The sequence below is a fragment of the Equus asinus genome, chromosome 15 (assembly GCF_041296235.1).
Source record: "Equus asinus isolate D_3611 breed Donkey chromosome 15, EquAss-T2T_v2, whole genome shotgun sequence".
NCBI classification, from domain to species: Eukaryota; Metazoa; Chordata; class Mammalia; order Perissodactyla; family Equidae; genus Equus; species Equus asinus.
This window is the reverse complement of record NC_091804.1, coordinates 36267385-36292677: the sequence shown is the minus strand read 5'-3', so window position 1 is coordinate 36292677 and position 25293 is coordinate 36267385. Positions and strand designations below refer to the sequence as shown.

Genomic DNA, 25293 nt, shown 5'->3' with positions numbered 1-25293 from the left:
CAGGCCTCTCTCCCAGCCCGGCAGCCCAGTGACTGCCCTGCAGCCCACCCCTCCTCCTTTCTCCCTCTTCCTTAGCCAGAAGCTGACTCAGCAGGTTCCAGAGGCTGCAGAGGGACCAGCCTGGGCATTGGAGTCGAGCAGACCTGGGCCCATCTCAGTCTTTTCACCTGGAAAATGGGGACATATTTATATACGCCACAAAGTTAAATTAGACTTCTGCAGAGGCCTGCATGTCTGACACATAGTAGGCACTCAATAAATGAGAGCATCATCCTCCAGCCTCCACTCATGGCTGAGAGTCTTGAGAAATGTCCTCCTGGGGAAAAGCCCCAGACGGCGCCTCTCCCCTCCGAGCCAGGACCCAGGCAGGCAGGGCAGGCAGCCCCAGTCCAGCCCAAATCTGAAGGTCTCAGCTCCTGCACAGCCCACCAGCCTTGTCTGACTCTGCAGTCCCCAGAGAGTAGCTACTGGGCCCCCGAGTGAGCTGTGTGTCATTCTTCACGGAAGAACATCGATGACCTCAGTGCTGGGTTCCACTCCCTCCTCCCCACTCTTCACTAGTAAGTGACTCCTGTCCAGGGTCTGAGTTAAAATACGAGGGCTACAGGGGCATGATGGAGACCCAGGAGACAGAAAGGGAAGGAAACAGCCATTTACAGAGTGTTGGGTCATTACAAACGTGCTCTCATTTCGTCCTCACCATGCCTGCGCCAGGTAGGGCTTAAACTGACTTCACAGGTGGGAAACGGACTCCAAGAGGTAAAATTAACAAGCCTGTGGTCACAACATTAATGAGTGATGGGATCAGGAACTTGGCTTCCCACGCTTCGCTGTGTGACAAAGCAAATGACTTGCCCTCTCTGTGCCTCAGTTGTCTCATCTGAGAAATAGAAAGCATGATAATCTTTCATATGCCAGTGATAAAACTAATAAGATTATAGCTGTTAAACATCCTCCCAAATGGTATCTGTTCTGCCACATTGCTCAGAAATGTTTGCCGATTAAACAAGCAGACAACGGGTCTGATTGGGAAGCGGCTGGAGGCTCCCTAACAGGGAACATAGCCACCCTCTCCTGTCCCCATCTCCCCTGGGCCAAGGTGGAGAAAAGCATAAAGAGCAAGAGGAGAGACAGGACTCCTCATGCCCAGCACTGCCAATGATTCAGGGCCGACATCCTGAGATAATTTTATTGGGGGCATTAAACTGAGTTATGAGGTTTTTACAATCCAGCCACTTATGAGAAATCTATTAACAGTAACTGGACAGGAAGAAGGCTTCTCGGTGGAGCCCAGGACGGGCATTAATTGGGGCAATCTATAACAGGACGGGGACCCAGAAAGGTTCCACCAGCCGCTTCCATTTACTCCCCGCAATTTCTGCTGAGAATCAGCAGACTCGCCAAAAAGAGAGAGATGCCCATTAATCGGCTAATGAAATATGAAAATGTTTATGGGCCATTCAATCTTCCAAATGGCACTTCTATAATCCACCTTTCAGACACAAAGTTCCGCCAGCAGAATTTATACCCGGGCTCCTCCCGCGTGGCAGGGGGTGGGTTTTCGTCCCCCTTCGTGGCGACTTCATTGGTATCTGTTATCCTGCCCAGTGGGCTGGGGGACACGGCATCCTGGCCCGAAAGGGCCTCAGGGATTCTCTCATTCACACCCCGTCTCTGCGGAAGCTTAGAGAGGAGCAGGGACACGCCCAAGGTCACCCGCGTCGTCAGACACATTTTCCTCTGCTGAGAGCTGCCTCGGAGATTTGGGCATCGGAGGCTGAGGACTCGGGTGTTCCTGTTTGAGAGAACAGTCTTCTTGTTGGTTCCTTGCCCAGGAGATCGCAGCGCAGTGAAAACAGCCTGGGATGGATCTGAAGCCTAACGGTGTCTGGATTAAATCACAGTTATATGTAGCCAGCATTTAGGAATAATAGAATAATAACGATAGTGACCATTTATCGGACACATCGTGTCTCAGGCAGGGCTGATTCTCAGGTAACACATGTCAGTAGAGTTGTACTCGTCGTTAAAATAGTGGGAAAGCTCTCTACCTGCAGGAAATAGTCCCTCTCTTCTTCTCCCCAACCCCCGGCCCCTCAGGCCTCTCTGTGATCCAGCAACCAAAGGTTTCCTGCCTGGCCCAGCAGGGGCCCCGCTGCAGTACACTCCGTGGGCAGCGCCCCTGCCATGCTGGCTGCTAAATGTTGTGTCACATGGTGCCAAGCAGGTTCTAAGCGCCTCATGTGGCCTTTCAACTCAGTCCCCCAACACCTCTAGGAGGTAGGTACCGTTATGATCCACATGTTACAGAGGAGGCGACGGAGGTCCCCAGAGGTGCAGTGACGTGTGTAAGGACACACAGGGAGAGGATGCTGGAGCCACAGCCGGGCTGTGCAGCGTCTTCCTCCCTATGAGCTCCTTCCAGGAGGCTTGAGGAAGCCATGGCTATGGACCAGCCCAGTTCTTCTAATGATCTCACCTTGAGCAAATCATCCCACTTCTCTAATCCTCAGTAGGAAAATGAAGAAAAAAAAATCTGCAAAATGAGGATACCAAAACCTACTCTAGAAGAGATTTTTTTTTTTTAAGAACCTTGAACTAAATCAGTATGTAAATTGCTTAGCGCAGGGCCAGGCACACAGGAGGTGCTCCTTTGGTTTGCATTCTCTTCCTCCTCCCTCCCTTCACGCCCTGTCCCCACCGTGTGCCAGGCTCTGAGGCTGGCTCTGCAGATACTGAGATGAGTAAGATACCCGCCTCTGGGGGCTTGGGGCCTGGGGAGACTGGACCTATAACTCAGAGTGAGGTCATGGACAGCCGTTTGGAAGCTTGTTAGAAATGGAAACTCTGAGAGCCCCACCCCAGACCTACTGAGTCAGAATCTGCATTTTAATAAGATCCTCAGGTGATTTGCATGCACATTAAGGTTTGAGAAGCACTGGCTACAGCGATCCGACTAGCTGAACATCATAATGGTTTGACGTACTGCAGAGATCTCGGAGGGAATGGGGGCGGGTGTCCAGAAAAGCTTGTGGGAAGAGGTGGCATTTGAACTGAGCCTTGCAGATGAGTAGACTTCTATAGGCAGAGAAATAAGGAGAGGGTGCTGAGAGCAGGAGCAGGGAGGTGTGGGGGTGGCTCTGGACATCTTTGTAAGGATAATGGGGAGCCATGGAAGAGTTGCAAGCAGGGGAGATGTGTTCAGGTCTGCCTCTGAGACTGATAGCTCTGGCTGCAGGGGGGAAGGTGAGGCCTGGGACTGGGGTGCAGCATGACTTCCCCCGCCTCAGTGTTTTCACTGAAGGATGGGTATGTCGAAGGAGAGATGGGCTAAGGAACAGGCCCCCCATGGGACTTGAGGGCAGAGGCTGAGAGTGTCTTCCACCCAGTCTCCATCCTGCCTTCCTCCCGCTTCCCCCCAGATCCACTCGGACTCAGACGAGGGTGACGGGGCCATCAAGTACACCATCTCAGGCGAGGGGGCTGGGACCATCTTCCTGATTGATGAGCTGACGGGTGACATCCACGCCATGGAGCGCCTGGACCGGGAGCAGAAAACCTTCTACACACTGCGGGCCCAGGCTCGGGACCGCGCCACCAACCGTCTCCTGGAGCCCGAGTCGGAGTTCATCATCAAGGTGCAAGACATCAACGACAGCGAGCCCCGCTTCCTGCATGGCCCCTACATTGGCAGTGTGGCCGAGCTCTCACCCACAGGTGGGCTGCGGGCTCTGGGGGGTGGCGGCGAGCCAGGGTGAGGGGGAAAGGGAGCGGCCAGGTTCTGAGTGGGAGCCTGCTGGGGGGAGTGGCTGACACTCTGGGGAGGGCAGGAGAGACAGAAACTGCCTCAGGCACAGTCCTGAACACAGTTGCAGCCACAGACCTGGACAAAGGCACACAAGTGACCTCAGATATACACGTGGACACAGTCCCCACGTGGACGTGGCCTACATGTGGACACAGCGACACACTTGGACATGGTCATGGACCCACATGCAGTCACACACACAGGCCCAGCCCCCCGGACAAGCTCAGGAGTCCACCTGTACACAGCCACACTCAGGCCCGGCTCCACACAAGGCAAAATGGGGACAGTCACACACACAGACACAGCACAGCCCTTGGCCACAAGCCCTACATAGCCTCAGGCACAACTGAACACGGGCACACCTACAACCGGAAACAACCAGAGTGGGACGCAGCTGAAACAAGCCCAAATGCACAACCGGACGCAGCGTCACAGCTGTGACGCAGCCACAAAAAACCCCACCCAGGAAACAGCTCCTCACACAGCTGGAGCTCAGGCACAGACACAGCCGCCTGCGGAGACGCAGGCAAAAGCCACAACCAGACGTTACCACTGGGGACCAGGCTCCCCACAAGGGTAGCCACAGGCAGGCACAGGCACAGCCAGATGTCACGACAGCATCCAGACAGCATCATTCCTGCCCACAGGGAACCCAGCCCCCTGGGGACACAGGTTCCCAGAGATGGCTGAGCCCCCAGACACAGATTCGGCTGCGTACACCTGGCATGGCTGCAAACACCCAGGGGCACTGGGCATACACAGTTGTACACGTAGAAAAAGGAGCACACCCACTGAAACACCTCTGCAGGGAGACCTCAGGCCTCCCATTCTCAGAAACTCTTGTTCATGCGGCAGCGGGGCCCTGAAGCTAAAGGTTGGACGGATCTTCCCTCTCCCACTGTGGGGCCCACAAACCATTGTCTGACCATCAGGGCCCCACTCCGCCTGGGGCTCCTGGTAGAGGCTGGAGTTGTGGGGTGAGGGGCATAGCCTGTAGCTGCCATCGCCTTCCCCACCACGTTAACCTAGGTCACCTGCAAGCCACCTGGCCAGGGAGCAGTGGCTCCAGGTCCTAAATACCGCATTCTGTTGCTAACACACTGTGGCTGAGGTCTCGGCGCTGCTTCTCTGTAGGTCTTGCAGTGCTGCGGCTGCATGTCAGAAGCCGAGGTATTTGGGTTCTTGGCAGAGGGCAGTCAGCCCCAGCTTCCTCTGATTGAGCTAAATCTGGCAGATTGGCAGGTAATGAACAGGCTGCCAGGAATGGCGGAGGAGGAAGTGGACCGGAGCAAATAGTGAGCGCAAAGGGATGGCGGGGGAGCGGGAAGGGTGAGGTTGTGAATGTGAGTGCAGGCTGGCATACACACACACACACAGGTCCACAGGTCTACTGGTATGCACATGCATGGCCAGCTGGATGACACCTTAAGGCCTGTGCGTGCACGTGACATGCTCTGTGTCTATTTGAGTGTTTCATTTAACGAGTACGTATGAGGACATGTGCTAGGCACTGGGGACACAGCAATGAAGACGGGCAAGTTTCCCTGCTCTTATGGAGGGCACGTTCTGGCTGGAGAGGACAGGCAGGAAGCAAGTAAATGAACAGATCATTGGTCTGGGAAGGCTTCTTGAGGAGGTGACATTGAAGCAGAGATCCCAAGGGCATGGGCCCTGGGGGAAGAGCATTCCAGGCAGAGGGAACAGTCTGTGCAAAGGCCCCGAGGAGAAGTGGAGAGGCGAGCAGATCACGCAGCCATGTAGCCCATAGTCAGGGCTTCGCCTTTATGCTGAGCGAGCTGGGAAGTCAGCGGAGGGACTTGTCCAGAAGAGTGACATGATCTGACTTGGCTTTAACAGGGTCCTGTGGCTGTTCCATGAAGATTAGATGTGGGGGAGGGGTGAGGGCAGAAGCAGAGTGTCCACTGAAGAGGATATTGCAATTACCCAGGCAGGAAATGATGGTGGCTTAGGACAAGGCGGTACCAGCAAGGGTATTGAAAAGAGGTCGACTTTTAGATATATTTTGAAAGTAGAGCTGAAAGCATTTGCTAATGGTTTGGATGTGGGGTGTGAGAGAAAGAAAATTCCAGGATGACTACCGAGATTTTGACCTGGGCAATTAAATAGACGGAATTCCCACTGACTGAGATGGGAGAAGCCGTGGAGGAGCAGATTCGGGGGACGGAGGGAAATCAGGTGCTTGGTTTCAGACGTGCTAAGCTGGAAGTACTTATTAGAAAGCCAAGTGGAGATCTTGAAAAACGTAGTTCAATATACAGGCTCAAAGGAAAGGTCCAGGCTGGAGAGATACATTTGGAAGTTGCCAGTGGCAAAGACCCACGGATTTTCAGGGCTCAGCAAGTGCTTAGAAATCAATTTTGCAAGTGGGGAAACTGAGGCTCAGAGGAGCAGTGATGTGTCGAAGGTCACACAGCAAGTCAGAGGTGGCTCAAGGCCCTGACTTCCCAGGTCCAGCAGCCCCCACTCTGGGACCCAGACTCTAGCCTAAGAAGACATGGCCCTGTGTCTCTTCACCCAAAAGTGACCTGCACATTTCCACATGGAAAAGACCAGAAAGGGGGCGAGAGATGAGGCTGGAGGAGGAAACGGGAGTCACATCTGAAGGACGTAGCCCGGGAAAGGCTTAAGCAAGGAGGTGGCGTGGGCAGACTTGCATTTTAGAGCATTGCCTCTGCTGCAGCCTGGAAAATGGATGGGGCTGGGGCTGGGGGCTCCAGAGGGAGGGGCGGCCCCCTATCCACCAGGTGGCTTGTCCATCACCGCTTCACTCTCACTGCAGCCCTGAGAGGTGGCAAGACTGCTGGTAGCATCGCCATTGAACAGATGGGGCACCGAGGCTCAGAGAGAGAAGATGTACCCACAGTCACAGCAAGTCAGTGACCGAGCAAGTCGCTGGGCTTGGCTCCCAGGCTGTTGGAGGGGCAAGGGTCCTGGTGTCACACATAGGGAAACTGAGACCAAGAGGAGGGCAAGGACTTGTTCAAGGTCACCCAGAGAGTAAGAGGCAGAGCCGGCCCCCAGCTTCCCGGGCACTGGCCTGAGGAGCCCCGGGCCAGCCTCAGCTGCCTCTCCCAGCCCTGACGCTGACATTCCACTCAGGAGAAAGGCAGGCGGGGGGACTCGACTTGGACAAGCCGGGGAGCCCAGGAGGGGGAGGGAGGAAGCAGAAATTAAATTAGTTTATTTCGTTTGAGCAACTTTTTGAAGGGGAAGCAAATCCGACACCGGGTGCTTGCGGTGACTCCAGGCCACTTTGAAAATCAGTCACAATTACCGAGCCTCCTGATCCGGGCTGAGGGGGGCGGGGCCGACACGCGGCACTGGGGTCTGGGCGGCTTTGGAGATCTGAGGGAGCGCGGACGCAGCTTGGGACATGAAAGGCAGCAGCGCTCACAAATTAAACCACTCGCAGCTTAAAAGCGAAGAGAAGTGTGCCGGGGGCCTCTGATGAGCCACGCTTGTGAGGAGGGGCGTGCCAGCCACACTGAGCCCGACGGAGCGAAGCAGGGCCTGCTCCCCCCGACCTTCGGCAATTCCGTGCCCCTCTCTGAGCCTCAAGTTCCCTTCTGAGCATTCAGGGGTTCGTTCAGCCCCAGATATTTGAGTTGCCTGCTCTGTGCCAGGCACTGTTCCAGGCACTGGGGATTTATAGGAAGCCTGCGTATGGAGCAGGGAGAGAGATGGGAGAGAAATAAACAAACCAATAGACTCTATGCCCTGTGCTGTCGGTGCTGTGAAGAATAAGGGAATTGGGAGTTATGTTGGGGGAGTGCTATTAGATAGAGGGGTCAAGGAAGGTCTTTCTTTTTATAGGAGGCCATTTGAACAAAGATCTGAAGGAGCCAAGGAGCTATGTGAAACAGTGGTTTTCATATTTTCTTGTGCATCCATGTTACCTGGAAGGCTTGTTGACACACAGATTGCCACCCGCTACCCCCAGGGTTTCTGATTCAGAAATGTTTGTATTTTTAACAAATTCCAAGGTGATACTGATGCTGCTGGTTCAGGGACCACACTTGGAGAACCACTAAGCTAGAGGAAGAATGTTTCAGGCAGAGGGAACAGCAGGTGCAAAGGTCCTGAGGCATAGCGTGCTTGTCATGTTTGAGCCGTAGCAAGAAAGTCAATGTGGGTGAAGAGAGGAGTAAAGGAGGGGGAAAGTGTCCAAGTAGGTCACAAGAGGTACCAGAAGCCAGATCACATAGGACTTTGTAGATGTTGAAAGGTTTTCGGTTATACTCTGAGTGAGATATGGAGTAGAGGAGTGACAATATCCAACTTACATTTTTAGAGGATGACTTCTTGGCTGCCATGTTGAAAATAGACTGTAGGAGGCAAGGATGGAAGTAGAGAGATCAGTGAGGAGGCAGCTGCGATCGCGCAGGCAAGAGGTGACGGGGCCTTGGATGAGTGTAGGCGGCGGGAAGATACGGGATTCTGGATGTCCATTGAAGGTTGAGCCCACAGGGTTTATGAAGGATTGGATGTGGGGAGTAAGAGAGACAAGACAAGCGTGATGCTGAAGTTTGGCCTAAGCAACTGGATGGACGGAGCTGCTCTTGCTGAGATGGGGAATGCGCCAGGAAGAGCGAGTTCGCAGCCCAAAATGAAGAACTCACTCTCAGACATGTTAAGATTGAGATGTCTCCTAGAAGTGGAGCTGTCAAGGGGACAGCTGGATCTCTGAGTCTGGAGGTCAGGAGCAAGATCAGGACTAGAGATACACCTTTGGAGGTCACCAGCAGAGACGGGGAGTTTAAAGCTTGAGGCTAGATGAAATCAACATGGGAGTACGTTTTGATAGAAAAGAATTGGACTAGATAATTTCTTGAGATTTGGGGGGGGGGAGAGGCAGACCTCTTCCCTGGGGTGTCACAAGCTGACCAGTGGGCAAGAAGAGGATTTCACATGACTCCCATGCCCAGTTCAGCTCCACCTACTTATTAATGCCAACTATGTGTAAGACAATGTACTTGGCCCTGTTGAGGATACAGAAGTGAGGAGTTCAACCCCACACACATCTATTAGCTACTACTTTATTCTGGACACTGCAGGGGGTGTAAAGATAAGTAACTGAATTAAATCCACAAATGTTTATTAGCGCCCATTATGTACAAGGCCTCCGGTGTACTTGACTCTGTAGGGGTTGCAAAGATGAGCTGCCCGACTTAGCAAACATTTATTAGCACCTACTTTATATATAGCCCCAAGGGAATATAAAAAGAAGGAGTTGCTTTCAATTCAAGAAACACATATTCGTGCCTATTATATACGTGGCACTTTGCTGGGCATGTGGAGATGCAGAGATGAGCAGGACACTGCCCCTGACCTCAGAGTGGTGGCAGATCAGTTTCATCTCTGGTGCCAACTCTGATCAATTGGTAGTGACAATAGGGCTGTGTTGAGAAAGAGTCTGAGGTCTCATTCAGGCTCAACAGGAAAGAATAGCAGAATTGATTAGCGATGTCTGCTGCTAGCGAAGGAAGGAGAACGTGGTGGCTCATACGCTGTAGGATTGCCATTGCTGGACCATAGGATTGGGGCACCGGGGCCCTGCCACAGCCGGTTTCCCGTGTATTCCAGTTCCTCTGTGAGCAGCACCTGTAATAGATGGGAAAGGCTGCTTTGTAGTACAGTAGGCACTTCATCGGACATTCACTAAATAAGGGCTGTCAGCCAACACTGCTTTCACAGACCTATTTCCCTTTATTCTCACAATCCCGGGGAATAAGCAGGGCAGGTATTACTGGCCTCATTTTACCAATGAGGAAATAAATGCAGAGAGAGATAAAGTAACTTTCCTGAGGTTGCAGAGTAAGAGCTGCAGCCAGAACCAGACCCAGAACCCGGAACCCGAACCCAAGCTGCTTGCCTCGGCACGCATGGGACACCATTACAACCATTTCTTTAGCGTGCACAGGACTTGACAGCTTGCAAAGCACTCTCACATCCCTAACCTCATTTCCTCCTCCCAGGAACTCCCTTGGGTTAGGTGTTGACACCCTCATTACAGCTGAGGAAACTGAGGCTCAAGAGGGGAAGGGATATAAAATTGGGAGAGCGCATCATCTCACTGCTAAATCCAGTGCTTGGGGGACGGTGGCGGAGAGGAAAGGAGGAAGGTGGGAGGCAGGGTGTTCCCCAAGGGCCTCATGTGGGGAGGGCAGCAGCAGGCTGGGAGCCTCCAATTGTCCCGTCTGCAGCTGGAGAGAGTGTGGCTCAGCAGCCCTCAGGCCCGAGCCGGGAATCAATCGCTGGCCTCTGCAGAGACAACTTCTAAAGATGTTTTTAATTAAAGTCCAGGAAGATCTATATGTGCAATATCTCCTTGCCTAGCAACGGCACTGGCTCTTACCACCCAGGATGGGGGGGACGGGACGGGAGGTTTCTGGTGCAGAGAGGTGGCAGAGAGCAGCAGAGGCCCCGGCCCTCAGGAGTCAGCCCCATGGCCCAGATAATCTGGACGGGGAGGAATGGCCATGTCTTTCTTCATCTTTTCCGTGAACAAATCATTCAACAAACATGAGCACCCTCTCTATGCCAGGCCCTGTGCCCGCATGAGAGTGGGTACAAGGTGACAAAGCCACCATCCTGCCCTCAAGGATCCAGCACATAGTGAGTGCTCTGTAGATGTTGGGTGACTGAACAAAACTGAGTTATAAGCAAAAAACGTTTGTTTTCTGCAACTGACGGAGGGATGTTATTGCAGACACTTAGAATGCTGCTGTCTCAAACAAGGAGACTAGACCAGTAACAGAAGGTCTCTCTCTCTCTCTCTCTGTTTTTTTTGGTGAGGAAGATTGGCCCTGAGCTAACATCTGTTGCCAACCTCCCTCTTTTTTTTTCCTCCCCAAAGCCCCAGTATATAGTTGTCTATCCTAGTTGTAAGTCTTTCTAGTTCTTCTGTGTGGGGTGCCACCACAGCATGGCCTGGCGAGTGGTGTGTAGGTCCACACTCAGGATCCAAACTGGGGAACCCCAGGCCACTGAAGCAGAGCATGTGAACTTAACCACTTGGCCATGGGGCTGGCCCCTAGAAGGTCTCTTTTAAACTTGGAGAGGACGGAAGAGCATACGGGTCTCAGTTTGGGACGGTAGGAGAGTCCCCTCTCTCGGGGGGACAGATCAGATATCCACACACACTCAAGTGTCTGCATGGGCGAGTCCATGGCTGGGATCCATGAGGAGAAACAGGGTAAGGGTAGGGTGATCCAGAGTTCCCTGGAGCCTCTGGAGAGCTGTGTCTGTGACATAGGAGGGCTCGGATCCCGTCAGGTCAAAATTGTCTTTCTTCTCCTTGTCTTTCTTCCGCCCTCTCCCGCTCTCCTCTTGCTTCATATGTATCTCTGTCTGTCTCTGTTTCTATAGAACTCTGCTCTCTGACTTTATCTCTGTATTTCTACCTGCTTCTGCCACACTGTCTCTCTGTCCCACTTTTTCTCTGTCTCTAGGTATCTCTGACTCTCTGACCCTCATCTCTTTGTCTCTGTCTTAATTTTTCCCTCTGTGTCTGGGTATCTCTGTATCTCTGTCCCTCTGTCCCTTATCCCTCTGTCTCTGACCCATTTTCTTGCCCCATCTCTCTGTGCCCCCTTCTCTGTCACTTGTCACTGGGCCTGCTTCCTCCCCCTCTATCCTGCGACCCCTCCCTTCCATGAAGCCGCTTTCCTTCATCTCCTGTGTGTCATTCGTCTACATTAGGCTGCCCTGGCTGGGCGGCTGATGCTGGGTCGAGGCTAACCTAGCAAGCCGGCATTGTAAGTGATGATCAAAGAGGGAGTTGATAGGAGGCAGTGTGGGGGTAGTTTGAGAAGGGGCTTGTTTCCTGTGTAATCTGAATGTTCCCAGGGACTCGACAAGTGGTTTTTAATTTTTAATAGAAGGCATTCGGTGCTGTTCTAGCAACAGCAGGGGGTGGGATTCATTTTTTATAAATGTTTGAGAAGCTAAATGTGAGCCGAGGGTTCCCCAGGCCCAGCAGGGCAGCAAAAGGAAGTGGGGAAGAGGCAGGATGATAATAATTACAAACATCTTCATAATAATGACACTTGGCCACCTCAGTTGAGGAGTCTGTTCTTTTCCAAAGTTCTTCATCTTTTTCATCTCATTAAGGGGTCTCTCTCGCCCAGTGAGGTGGGAAGGATAAAGTGTTGTCTCCATTTTACAGAAGGGTAACTGAGGCCGAGTTAGGTCAGGTAGTTTTCCCACAGCTACACAGACAGCTGAGAACAGGGCTGGAATGAAAATTTATGTCTTCAACCCCGGAGCTCCACTCCACACAGCACCTCCTCCTCCCTGAGCCAGTGGGGGCTCCTCCTGAAGGTTCTGGAGCCCAAGTTTGAAGCTCAATTGGACCTCACAGATAGCAAGTGTTAAGGAACAAGATAGGAAATAATTCTGGTCTGGGAGCCAGGACATGAGTTCCAATTCTGACTCTATGATGAACCTTGTCAGAACCACTCAGGTGAACCAGAGATGAGGGGTGGGCAAGCCCCCTCCTGTCTGATACTGGTGCCCAGGGGTCTCCTACTCAGGGCCAAGGACCCGGCCCCAGAGATCTTCTGACCACACAGAGAGAGGAGAAAAGAATAATCTCCCAGTGAGCACCCACTACCTACCTGGCTTCACCAGCCACTTAAATCCATCATTTCTAATCCTCATAGCATCTCTGAGAGGCAGAGTGGGCCCCTCTAAATTACAGATGAGGAAACAAGTTAAATAGGGGAAGGACTTCACTGAGGGCACAGAGTGAGGAAGCAGTGGGATTTGAACCCAGGACTTTATGATGCCAAAGACCACCCTCCCCCACCCCAGCACTGGTCTCCATGGAGTTGAGATGGGCATCCCTCTCAGGAATGTTCAACTTCTCGTGCTGATTTTGTGTGGGAGGAGCACAGCTGACTTGGTGGCATGCATCATCCTTGCTGCTTTCTTCTGAGTGTTGGTCTCAGTACAGACACAGTGAGTCCAGGAGGGTGATATGCTGGCTACACAGACCTGGATTTGAGTCTTTCCCTACCATTTACTAATGATGTAACCTTGGAAAAGTCATTGAGTCTCTCTGTGACTCAGTTTCTTGATCAGTTTAATCAGGGGTTGGGTCTGGAGCATCAGTTCTTAGCCTAGGATGCACTTTAGATCAATCTGGGAGCTTTTAAAAATGCCCTTGCCTGCACTGCACCCCAAGAGAGTCCTACGGAATTGGTCTGGGATGTGGTTCCACGTCAGTTTTATTTTAAAGCTCCTAAGAGATTCTCATATGCAGCCAGGTTGAGAACCACTGGTTTCTGTGCTCTCCAAGGGCCAGCCTTCCATATCTAACATTCTACATGGAGCCCTGGGCTCTGAGATCCTGTTTACCCAAGGATCGGTTCCCACGCCAGCCTGGATTGAGGCCCTTGACGTGAGCGGCAGTGCTGGCCAGCAGCACCACGGACAGTGAACAGCTCATCCCAGCCAATTCCGGCTGGGCTTCTGGAGGTCTGAACTTGAACCAGCTGTTGGGGCCGGAGAATCCTGAACGCAACTCCTTGCGACGCCCCTCCTCTTCCTTCCCTCTCCTTTCTCTGACTCTTCCCTCTCTTACTTGGCTGTCTACTTCTACTCCTATGGACCCTCCTACTCCTCGCTTGTAAGGCAGGATAGTGTGAGTTTTGACATCAGATAGGCCTGGGTTTGAATTCTACCCCTCCTACTTCCTTGAGAGGTGAACTTGAATGGGAACTGTCCTCGGTGCTGAACATGGAAATCTGTGTTCTCACAACGATCCTGAGAATTTGGTAGTACTGTTACCCTCATTTCACAAACGAGGACATTGAGGTACAAAGGGATTCATTACTTAACTTCATTCAGCCTCCATTTCGTCATCCATAAGGTGGGAATCTTAAGAGAGCCTGCTTCAAGGCTTTATTGTATAAATTCCGTGAGGTAACATACATAAAGGGCTTATCATATACCTATCACAAAGTAGTTATTCAATAAATGTCATCTATCATTATCATTGCATAATGACATATGACAATAGGTTTCATTATTATTCATTAGTGTTTCGCATTTTCATCCTTCACTGTGCATAGCAGTTTCCTCGTCTGTAAGATGGGAATGATACAGGATTGTACTGGAGTCAGCTCCTGTCAGCTCATGAGAGCCAAATATTAATTTTCAGGAGTTTCTTGAGCCACTTGATATACATTGGTAGCTTGAAATTGGCCATGGTGGGAGTATTTACACCGTGGAAATCAGCAAACACTAAAAAGCAGGACATTGCTCTCTGCTCCTCCACTCCCTGGAGCTGATGGTTGCACATTTACCAGCCCCCCACTGCATCTACATCATGGAGTTGGCATGAGGACTGAAAGAAAGAGAGTGGACATGACAGTGCATTGTAAAATACAAACTGCTGAACCTGGGGGGGTGGGCGGTGACCTGAGGTGGTCCCACAGCAGCCACAAGCCTGGAACCCTTATTTCTTCCAATTCTGGGGAGCTGCTGACTTGTGAAGAAGACAGGAAGGAGTGTAGGGCCTAGTGAACCAGTGGTGAATCACTGACCCTTCACTATCCCCACGTGTCGGCATTAACTGTAATGGCTGCAATAAAGAATCCCGGATTGGGGAAATGATTCCATCATCCCCGCGGGAGTCCCTGGGATGCAGCCAAGGAGAGAAAGAGAGAGAGAGAGCTCAGCCATGTCCCTGGGGAGTCACTCAGCCCAGCATTGTGCCTTGCCCAGAGGGTGGAGGGAACATGCAGGGGGAGTGACGGGGAGACCCTCTCTCATAACAGTTACGACAGTCACTGTTTATTGAGCACCCACCATGAGCCTGATGCTTTATGTATCTTCTCCCATTTCAGTGTGTCTGTGAGGGAGGCGTGCTTGTGCCATTGTATACCGGTATGCATTGCCTCCTGAGACAACAACAACCTGCCTTTATCGAGTTCTTAGCATGGGTCAGACACTGTCCTCGGTGCTGAACATGGAAATCTATTTGAATTCTCAAAACGATCCCAGGAGTTTGGTAGTACTGTCACCTTCGTTTCACAAACGAGAAAATTGAGGGACAAAGGAATTCGTGACATGCCCAAGGTCAAACTGATAATAAGTGACAGGGCTGTCACTGATTTTGCCTCAATACGCTGGGCCATCCTCTCCAGTCATTGTGCCTATGCTGCCTCTGGCACCCAGAAGGGTTTTGTCATCAGAGAGCCCTGGGTTCAAATCCTACCACTTACTCACTCTCTGCTCCCAATCAAGTCTTTTCCCCTGTTTGTAATTTGGGGGGCCCACTCTGTCTCTCAGAGACGCAATGAAGATTAGAGATGACGGATTTAAGTAGCTGGTGAAGCCAGTCTTTTAGCAGATGCTCAATAGGAGATTATTCCTTTCTCCTCTCTCTGTATAATGGGAGGCACCTGGGATCATGCCCTTGGCCCTGAATAGGAGATCCCTGGGCACCAAGCACCAAGAGGGAGGGGGCTTGCCCAGACCTCTTCCCTAGCTTCTCCAGGCAACTCTGACGTGGTTGACATGGAGCTGGAGCCGCCAAAGAGAGAGGCGCATTGCAGGGCCGGTTTAGGAGGCTCGGGCTAGGAGGGGGGACATGGAGAGGGAAATGAGAAATGCAAAAGAGTGAAAAATAAATACATGTGTCTGTCTGGAATGATCGAGGGCCCCAGGCTGGAGGCGGGAGAGGCGGGCGGCGGGCTGGGCTTAGCAGAATTGCTGCAGTAGCACTTGCAGAGCCTCGCTCATTAGCCAGGCAGTCAACTGGCCTCACCTCCCAACATGCCGCCCTGCCGGCCCAGAGAGCCCAACCCAGCCCCAGGAGGACCCCCCTCCAAGAACCTCAAGAGGCCTGAGCCCCATCCCCACACCAGCAGGGCACCCAGAAGAGGGCGTCTCCCTGAACTGAGGGCTGTGTCTCATTCCCTTTGGGTCATACCCTCAGCCCCCAAGACTCCCTCTCCTTTCTGGAAAGGTTCGGGTGGATCAGCCCCTCCATCCAATCCCTCCCCCACCGCACCCTCCCCCGCACCCTGTCCAGCCTCTTGTCCCAAGCCCTGCTTTCGTCAAATTGAACATGATGTCAAATTAGAGCCATCTCTGGGACAGGCTGAGAGACGCTCCCAGTTTAATGAGGCAGCGTCGAAAATCAATAACTTAATTGCCGCTGTTTGATGGACTTTTATCCAATTTATACTCTCCCTAGCAGCCTACGTGCGGAGCATGAGGATAAGTGTGCGTGTGTCTGGGGGCGGGGACTGTCTGAGTACCTGGGGGGAGGGGCATGGAAGGTACTAGAGCCCACAGCCAACTACTTCCCATAGGGAAAGCTGGGTGCTGCTGTTCTCCTGCCTGGGGACCAAGAGACACTGGCCTCTGAGACCCATTGAACTTAGTTATCCTTCTGGGCTGCCCGCCCCCGTGGCTGGGGTAGGGTGGTGAGGAGGACGGGGAGGAAGGAGGCAGAACTCCCTGGAGAAATCAGGAGGGGCTGGAGTGGGTAGAAAGACCCCTGCTTTGGGAGTCAGGCGCCAGGTTTCCAGTCCTGGCTCTAACTCCAACTGTGATGACCTTAAGTGGTGAAAATGACAATTGCCACCACGCATTGAGAGGCTGCTCTGAGCCCATTCTGCACTGAGTTTAAAATGCATTCCTTCAACTTCATAAGTCGAGGACTAGGATTATCCCCGTTTTGCTGACAAGGAAACAGATTCAGAGAGGCTACCTTCCCTTGCCAGAGTCCTGCAGCTGGGAACCACTGAAGGGAGATTTGAATCCACATCTGACTCCATGATCATGCTTGCGCCAATAGGAAGGCCCCAGATCAGGAAGCGGGTTGGGACTCCATGTGGGGAGGAGGACTGTGAGGGGCTGGCTTCAATGACCTCCAGCCTGGGTCTCCTCTCCCGGCTCTCTGGCGGTGGGGAGAAGTGGGGAGGACGAGCGCAGCGACCCCAGGTGACCCCTGTCTCGCTTGGTCCCCCGGGCCCAGGCACGTCGGTGATGCAGGTGATGGCCTCGGATGCAGATGACCCCACGTACGGCAGTAGTGCTCGGCTGGTGTACAGCGTGCTGGATGGAGAGCACCACTTCACCGTGGACCCCAAGACCGGTAGGGTCGGGATCCGGCCAAAGGGCAGAGGGGCGGAGCCAGGAGCCGGGTCTGGGGGTGGGGTCACAAGGGGCGGGGCCGGAGGGCTGAGGACCACAGCCAGATGTGTGCTCTCACCCTTCTAACCAGAGTGCGCTGAGGGTACAACAGAAGACGCGGAGGCGTCTTGCCCGCTGCAGGGCACCCCAGGGTCGCGGAGAGGAAGGGGCAGCCGGGCAGGAAGAGGGAAGGATTGAAGACAGAAAAAGAATGAGGTGGAGGCTGCCTGCAATACTGGCAGAAAAACAAAAAGGCAGGAGACAGCCACTATGGGCGCCCTGAAAGGACTTCGGAGGTCTGAACCAAGCAGCCCCCTTGTTCTTGGAGCTAAACTGAGGCAGGTGTGTCCGCAGCTGTTACGGGGTGGGTCATAAGTGGAGTCTTGGGGGTCAGCTGGTGAAGGGCACCTTTTCAGCAGTTGCGAAAGCTCTGTTCAAGCGGCAGTTGTTAAAGATCCGATGGAAAGACGGAGGCCGTTAGGGAAGGATGGCTTCTTTGTTTATTTGCCCTCCCCCAACACCACCAAACAATGGTGCAGCACCCCCATTCACTTACTCAGGTTGGAACCTGATTCCGTCTCTGAGGGGCCTTTCAAGAGTGGCAGGGAGGACAGAAGAAAGAGACTGAGGCTCAGAGAAGTGAAGTGGCTCCCTGAGGTTGCACAGCTGGGAGCGGCTGCCAGTTCCAGGGGCGGTGCTCTCACTGTCCCTGGGTTAGGAGGCGCAGAGCAGGAGTGAAGGCAAGAAATGAGACATCAGACACCATAGAATGTTCGTCAATTGCCATCATGGGGCTCACAGTCTGGAGGGGGCAGGGAGACAGGCATATGCATGAGCAATTAGGATGCAAGGTTCTTGGAGGCAGTAGCAGGGGATCTCCAAAGGATAAGAAGGTGTTGGCCAGACCAAGAATCAGAGAAGGGCATCCCAGGCAGAGGGCATGATGCAGGCAGAACTGGGAGGAAGAGAACAGCCTGAGGCATGAGGGGAATTGTAAGCAACCCCGGACTGAGGAAGCAGGTGTGTTGAGAGGTGATGTGGAGAGGCTGGCGGGGCCTGACTGTGCAGAGTGAAAGCCAGGCTGAAGAGCTTGGATTTTATTCTAAGGGCAATGGGTGTGTGTGCTGGGGGCGGGGGGGGGGGGGGGGGGGAGGGGGGGGCGCGTTTGGGGGTCGTTGGATGGATTTGGGTTTGGGGTTTTGTTCATGTGTTTGTCTTGTTTGGAGGGAGAGGTTGAAGATTCCAGTCTATGAACACAGTTACGATTGTATTCTCTTACACATAATATCTTCATGATGTTTTCTCCTTGCAAAAGGATACATTTTAGAAAACATTCAAACATAAAGAAATGTTAGAAAAGAAAAGAAAAGAAAGTGCTTCTCACCCCCATCCGCAGTAATTGCGGCCCCAAAGGTAACCGCTTAGTGTATATATCCTATGAGATCTTGGACTCATTCACTTGAAAAATATATACATTGTAAGGTTCAAAATTCAAAAAGTCCAAACAGGTATTTAGTGGAAATTCTTCACCCTATCCAGTCCACCCAGTCCATGTCCCCAAGGCAACCAATGTAATTTTCTTTTGTATCTTTCCAGAGCTCTTCTATGCATGTACAAGAAAATAGGTACATGCATTTTTTTTTACACAAATGGTAGCTATAAACACACAGTATACACTGCTTGCCTTATTCTCTTAACAATCTGTCTTGAAGATTATCCCATATCAGTACATAAAGAGCTTCCTCATTCTTTCATTTAACAGCTGTTGTGGATACACTAGAATTTATTTCACCAGTCCCCTATTGATGGACACTTATGCTGTTTCCAATCTTTTGCTACAACGAACAATGCTACAGTGAATAACCTCATACATATATCATTTTGTGTGGTGTGAGTATATCCGCAGGATAATTTTCGGGAAGTGAAAAGCTGGGTCAAAGAGCATGTGCATTTGGAATCCGGATAGATAATGCTGAAATGTACCAGATTGCACTCCTGAGAGCCACGTACGAGAGAGCCTGTTTCCCCTCCTCCTCCCCAACGCCGTGGGTTCATTGATGACTTTTAAGCAGGGAAGTGACATGCTCAGGTTTTCATTTTAACAAGATCCCTCGGGCTGCTGCTGTATAGCATGGCTCAGAGACACGAATTGAATTCGAGGAGACCCAGGAGCCTGGGGTGCCCAGGAGAGCGCCCCGAAGGACAAAATCCAAAGCCTGTACCATTTCTCAGCACCCACCCAGTCTCCTTAACCTCTTCATCTGGTTAGGGGGCCAGGTGATATAGGATTGATATGAGGGTTCGCTGAGATGCTGAGGAGGGAGAATGGGGGATGGCAGTGAGATCCTGCAAAGGGCAAACTTGGGGGCCTGGGTGAATATATGGGACTAGATTGAGGGAAGAATCTGGGGCTTCCAAACTTTGGGGCCTAGGATAGGAAGGGGTACCATCTGCAGAAACAGAAGGAGAAATGTGGACTCAGAAACTCTCTAGGAGCAGAAGAGTTAGCGAATGTGCCCCCAGGATCCGAGGCAGAGCTAAATAATTTAGTTTTAACCATACTGGCTTTAAGATGAGAGAATGGGAAGGAAACATCGAGAACATCTAGCAGGCCATCTGAAACATGGGCCTGGAGCTCTGAAAATGGTTGGGGCTCTTTAAGCTTTGGTTTCCCCATGTGCAGAAGAGGGCCAATAATACCCATCTCACATGATTCTTATGAGGATTCAATGGGACTGTTCATTCATTCATTCAACAACTCTTCACTGTGCCCTACTATGTGCCCGGCTCTGCTCTAGGCTCAAGGAATGCAGCAGGAGGCAAATCCAAGACCTTAGTCTCATGGAGATCTTATTCAAGTAGGAAATACAGAAACCAAGGACATAAACATACAACGTAATGTCAAGTAGCAATGAGTGCTGGGAAGACACATAAAGCAGGGTAAGGGGATGGACTTAGACGAAGAAATAGGCACAGGCCTTTCTGGGGAGGTGACCTTGGGGCAGAGACCTGAGTGAAGGGAGGGCGTGAGCCACTCAGTATCTAGGAGAGAGTATGCAGGCAGAGTGAAGACCGAGTGTGTGAAGTGCTCAGGATGAAACTCGCTATGTAAACATAAACCAAGGGGACGATGAGGCTGATGAAGCCTTCCTCCATTCAGCCTGAGGGGGTGGGGCCCTTAGAGCTTATCGGCTTTCAGGGAGGGAAGAAGAGGCAGAACTAGAAATAAGGGAATGGCCGGGACCGAGTCTGGGAGGTAGCCGGGTGGGCAGATGAAGGATCAGACTCCAAGACAGCGAGAAGGACAGCCAGCTTCTAAGAAAGAGCATCTGCCCCTGCAGAGGGTCCGGAGGAGGGTGGCAAGTGGGAGCCTGGGAGAGCAGGAACAGTTCCCAAGAAGCCAGAAAGTGGGCACCAGGCAAGGCAGCTGAAGAAGTGCCAATGTGGTCCTTGTTCTAGGGTCCCTCACTTTTCTCTGTCTGAAAGGGTCTTTGCTGGCATTTCCTGGGAAGGACCAGATTTTTTCTTCCCGGCCTTCAGCCCCACTGCGGGAGCCACCCTGGTGCCATTCCCAGCCCCAGCTCCCTTTCCCTAGCCAGGAATATTCCGCCGATGCGGGTCTATATTTAGCAGCTGCTGCGAGGTACAGTCTGTTCTCGCTGTGCAGATAGCAGGGAGCAGAGCCGGAACGGGGCCTGAGAGGAAAGTGTGAGGGAAGGGAGGAGGCGGGGCGCCGGAGTCCCAGTGCCAGAGGAGAAATTAACTTGTGTGTTTTAAAGGCCAGGTACACCAGCAAGCCCCCGACAGGGGCGACAGAGATGGCATTTTGGGGCTAATCAGGCATCACTCGGGCTCCAGGGCCCCTTCTGCAGCATTTGGAGGGGACAGTGGGGGTGGCAAGGACAACAGCTGGAGCTGGGGGCGATGGGTGAAGACAAAGCTGCAGGGAGCTGCGGCCAGGTTCTAATTACCAGCCTCCGCCCACCACCACCCGGCAAGAATAGAAAGACTTTCTTAGAGATTTCAAGATATCCACTAAAAATTCTCAACTGGGCCAGCGACGTCTGTTTTCCCGGGAAGGGATGAAACTAACCTTTGTTGAGCACCTTCTAAGTACCAGATCCTGGGGTCAGAACGATGAACTAGATCTGGTGTCTGCCCTCTTGGGGCTTTTGTTCCAACAGAGCAGCCAGAGACAAATAGACAACAACACCCAGGTTGAGAGGGGAGACAGAGGGCCCGTGGGAGCAGGTCAGGCAGTCAAATGTTTATTGAACACCTGCTATGTGCCAGACCCTAGAGATAAGATGATGGGCAAGGCCAGCATGGATCTCTGCCCCCCGGGAACTTATTTACGGGGTGCCCAAGCCAGGACTTGACGGGGCCTCAGCGACGCATCTGCAAAATGTGAGAGCTGCTGTTGGAAACTCTTTCTCATTGAATCCTCTGAATAGTCCTACCAACGGGATATCCCCAGTCTCTAGAATAGGGAACTGAGGCTCAGAGAGACTCAAGAACTTTCTCAAGGTCAGATAGCATGTAAATGGAGGAACGAAGACTTGAATGCATCTCTGTCTGACTCCAAAGTCCCTCTTTGTTTCACGGCCTCATATCTGACTGTTGGCCCTCAGAGAGCGTTTAATAAATGAGCAGATGAATGAATTTGCAAAGCCAGAAGGTTTCAAGGGCAACTTCACGGGCTGATTGGGGAATCTTACCCCAGACCCCCCCCCAGGAGGGCACCAGGCTCCAGGATTCTTCTCCTGCCTCAGGAGGTAGAGTGGAGAGTGGAACACAGTAAATAGCAAAATATGCCATCACTTCCTCCCACCCCTCAACCGGCCTCTTCATAAAGGGACTTTGCTGCTCCTCCCACCAAGACGCAGAGTCTGTGTCCCCACCCCTTGAGTCTGGGCCCTTTCAAGACTTGCATTGACCTATAGAATGCAGCAGAAGCGACGTTCTGCAAATGCCAAGGCCAGGTCTTAAAAGACCTTGCAGATTCCACTCTTCCTCCTAGAACACGGTCCTGAGACGGCCGTGTAAGGCAGCCAGCCAGGCCTGTAGGAGGTTGAGAGAAGGTCCGGCCCACAGCCAGAATCAACCCCCAGACACGTGCATGAGGCCTGGTGGGCCTTCCAGCCAGCTGACCCTCCGCTTAAACGCAGCTGCAAGAGTGCGCCCAGCAGAGGAATGAGCCAGGAAACTCACTTCTCTATCAGCCATCTACTGCTGTGTAACAAACTGCCCGACACATGGTGCCTTAAAACAGCAACGATTGATTATTTGTACAATTCTGTGGGTGGGCTGGGCAGTTCTTTTGCTGGGGTCACTCACATGGTGCCAGTCAGCTGGCAGGTCAGCCAGGACAGCTGGCATGGCTGGGCCTCTCCCTCCAAGTGGCCTTTCATCCTGGGCTTCTTCACAGCGTGGTGGTCTTGGGGTTCCAAGAAGACAGGCCCCAGCATAACAGGGCTTCTCAAGCCCCTGCTTTTGTCACACTTGCTGAGGTGCTGTTGGCCAAAGCAAGTTGCTGTTGGCCAAGGCCAGAGTCTGTGTGGGAGGGGATGATGCCAGAGAGTGGGTACCAGCAGGTGTGGCTCCTTGGAGCTGTCACCACAGCACCCTATCATGGGTGTGAGCCCAGGGGCAGGGTCCAGAGGCAACATGGCACCTGACCCCACACTCAACAAGGCTTCGTGACCAGTTTCCAAATGAGAAGAGTTTAGTGTCCCCAGTTCCTCTGGAGCTGGAGGTGGCAGGAACAGCAGGAGGCCAGCCACATAAGCATGGCTCCCCATCCACAGAGGTGGTCCTCAGTCAGGCCCCTGCTCCAAGCTCCACTCAGAGCTGGCATCACTGAGCTTTCGAGGCACGGTGGCCCCAAATCCTGTCACCACCCTCTGCACTCAGTGAGATCCTTGATGTAGAGTGTCGGGCACAAAGCTCCGCCCGCAGTGAAGGCTCAGCCCGTCAGCTCCCTCCCCGCCTTTCTGCCTGGTTCACTGGCGGAGGCCCTTCAACCTCTCTGTCTGTCGATCTCTGTCTTACTGCCTCCTCCTGGGTGTGTGTCTCTCTCTGGCTTTGCCACTCCCCTCTCTCCTCTTTCTGTCTCTTTAGGCCTCCCTCCCTCTCTGTTTCCCTCACCTGCCCTCCTCCCCTTCCTCTCTGCCTCCATGCCCACGTCTCTCCCTCCTGACTCTCACTGGGCTTCTCTCTGTCTGCCTCTTTCCCCAGACCCCCTTTTCTTCTCTCTCTGCTTCCTTCTCTGCCACCTTCACCCTTCCTCCTCTCCTCTCTCTTCCCTTTCTTCTCTTTCCCTCCTTGAAGCCCCCTGGAGTAGAGGAGACGATGGGCCCACCTGCTATCCAGGGATGCAGAGAATTAACTAAGAGACCAGCTGAGGCCTTGGGCCCTACCTCACCCCCAGAAGGGGCCCTCTCGCAACCCCAGTGTGGAGGTGCAGCACGTGGGAAGGGGGTCAAGGAGGGCCTGCTGCATGTTGGGAACAATGGCCTGCCTGATCAGGACTGAAAAGAACAAGGAAGATATTCTGGGAGCTGACTCAGGACCACATAAGTGGTGTCCGTCTGTCAGAGGCCTGAACCCTCGCCCTGTATTTGGTGGTGGGTGGAGCAGGGCATTCGAGGAGGGCTGGGCAGGGACCCTCCATCCTTAGGGTGGTCCAGAAGAGCAGTTCAGAGCACGGACTCCGGCCCCAGAGTGCCTGCTTGAATCCTGGCCCTGCGCTCTCTACATGTGCGACCTTGGGCAAGTGCTTAGCCTCTCTGTGCCCCCATCTCCTCATCTGCAAAATGGGCCTAATCACAGCACCTTCCTCATAGGGATGTGGAGAGGATTAAATGAGGCAATTCCCTGTGGGTGCTTAGAGCAGTGCCAGGCCAGGAGTAAGTGCACGTCAGTGTAAGTTATTGTTATTGTCACGTGCGAATCTCATGAAATGAAACCACAGCAGTGGTTCTCAACCGAGTTTGCCCTCAGGGGTCACTCGATAATGTCTGGAGACATTTTTTGGAACTGGGGTTTGGGTGGGGAGGGTGCTGCCACTGGCATCTACTGGGTAGAATTATTCTGCCCGAAATGTCAGTAGTGACAATGTTGAGAAATCCTGTTCTTTAGGCGGGTAACGTGGTTGTCCCATTTTACAGATAAGGAAACTGAGGCTCAGAGAAGAAGGGATTTGCTCAAGATCACGTGGCCGAAAAATGGCGGATCTGGGAGTTATCCCAAGTTCATCTGCTTCCAAAACTCCCCTGTCCTTGGGAAGGCCAGCCCGGCAGAGGCGGGGTCAGGAGGGGGCCCAGTGAAGAGTCTCGAAGGCCGCTGATAGAGGGTCTGTACGACCCTTGATTAGACAGACCGCACATGCCGTATCCACGTGATCCCACAAAAGCAGGGCCACCCCCTAGGCGCCCCACGCCTGGCTGCCCCAGCTTCACATACAAATACACACACACATACTCACACACGCTCCAGCCTCTCCTCCTGTTCCATTGCATTTACTGGAGTCTGGGGGCTGTTTGGGGACATCAGGAGTCGGAGATTGTGTTTTATGGGGCGCATCACGGGGCTGCTGGCGCATGACTCCACCTGGTGCTTGGGCCCCAGGCACCACCTGTCACCACCTGTGCTCGGCAGACTGGGGGTGAGGGGCGGCTCTGAATGCCTCAGCGACTCCCCTCCCCATTAGCCCCCCACTGGCAGGGAGGCAAGAAGCCCAGCCCTCCCCCTGCAGACTTAATCTTGCAGTCACCCCCATTCCCGCCGCCCCTCCCCCTCTTCCATTAGCAGCTTGAAGGATTCTCTGATCAGCAATTAGCTGGTGCCCAGACGGAGAACCTAGGGCCAGACCAGCCGGGGCAGCCGGGCCCCTGGGGGCTGGGGTTGGCTAATCGGGGAGGGTGGTGTGTGAGGATAAGAGTGTGTGTGAGTAGCTGTGAGTGTACGTGTGTGTCCGTGACCCCGTATGTGTTCTTGCATATGTCGTACACGAGTGTGTGAGACTTATCTGGTGTGTGTGGACAGCTGAGTGTGACTCCAGAGTGAGTGCACGTGAGTGTGGGTGTGCGTCCGGTTCACGTTGTTGAGCACTCACCACGCTGCTGCTCCGTGCCTGGCTCCGGGCTGAGTGCCACCAACAGAGACAAGCGGGGCACAGGCCAGGCTCAGGCCTAGAACATCGGGGTTCACCCTCACACGGGGAGGGTGGCAAAAGTGGAACTGGTTGCCCAGGGCAGGGGGTCACATAGTGGAAGGTTCTAGTCCCTAGGCCTCTTTTTAGTAAACCAGAG

The 25293-nt window shown here is 53.0% G+C and overlaps 1 protein-coding gene across 2 annotated transcripts in view; it reads left to right on the top strand.

Moving 5' to 3' along the window:
• CDH22 (cadherin 22) overlaps positions 1 to 25293 on the top strand; it is a 123830-nt gene that overhangs the window by 58244 nt on the left and 40293 nt on the right. For both annotated transcript variants that reach the window (XM_044748537.2, XM_070486009.1), the window contains exons 3-4: positions 3423 to 3717; positions 16824 to 16943. In XM_044748537.2, coding sequence (XP_044604472.1) covers positions 3423 to 3717; positions 16824 to 16943 — 415 coding nt within the window. The remainder of the gene's footprint in view (positions 1 to 3422; positions 3718 to 16823; positions 16944 to 25293) is intronic.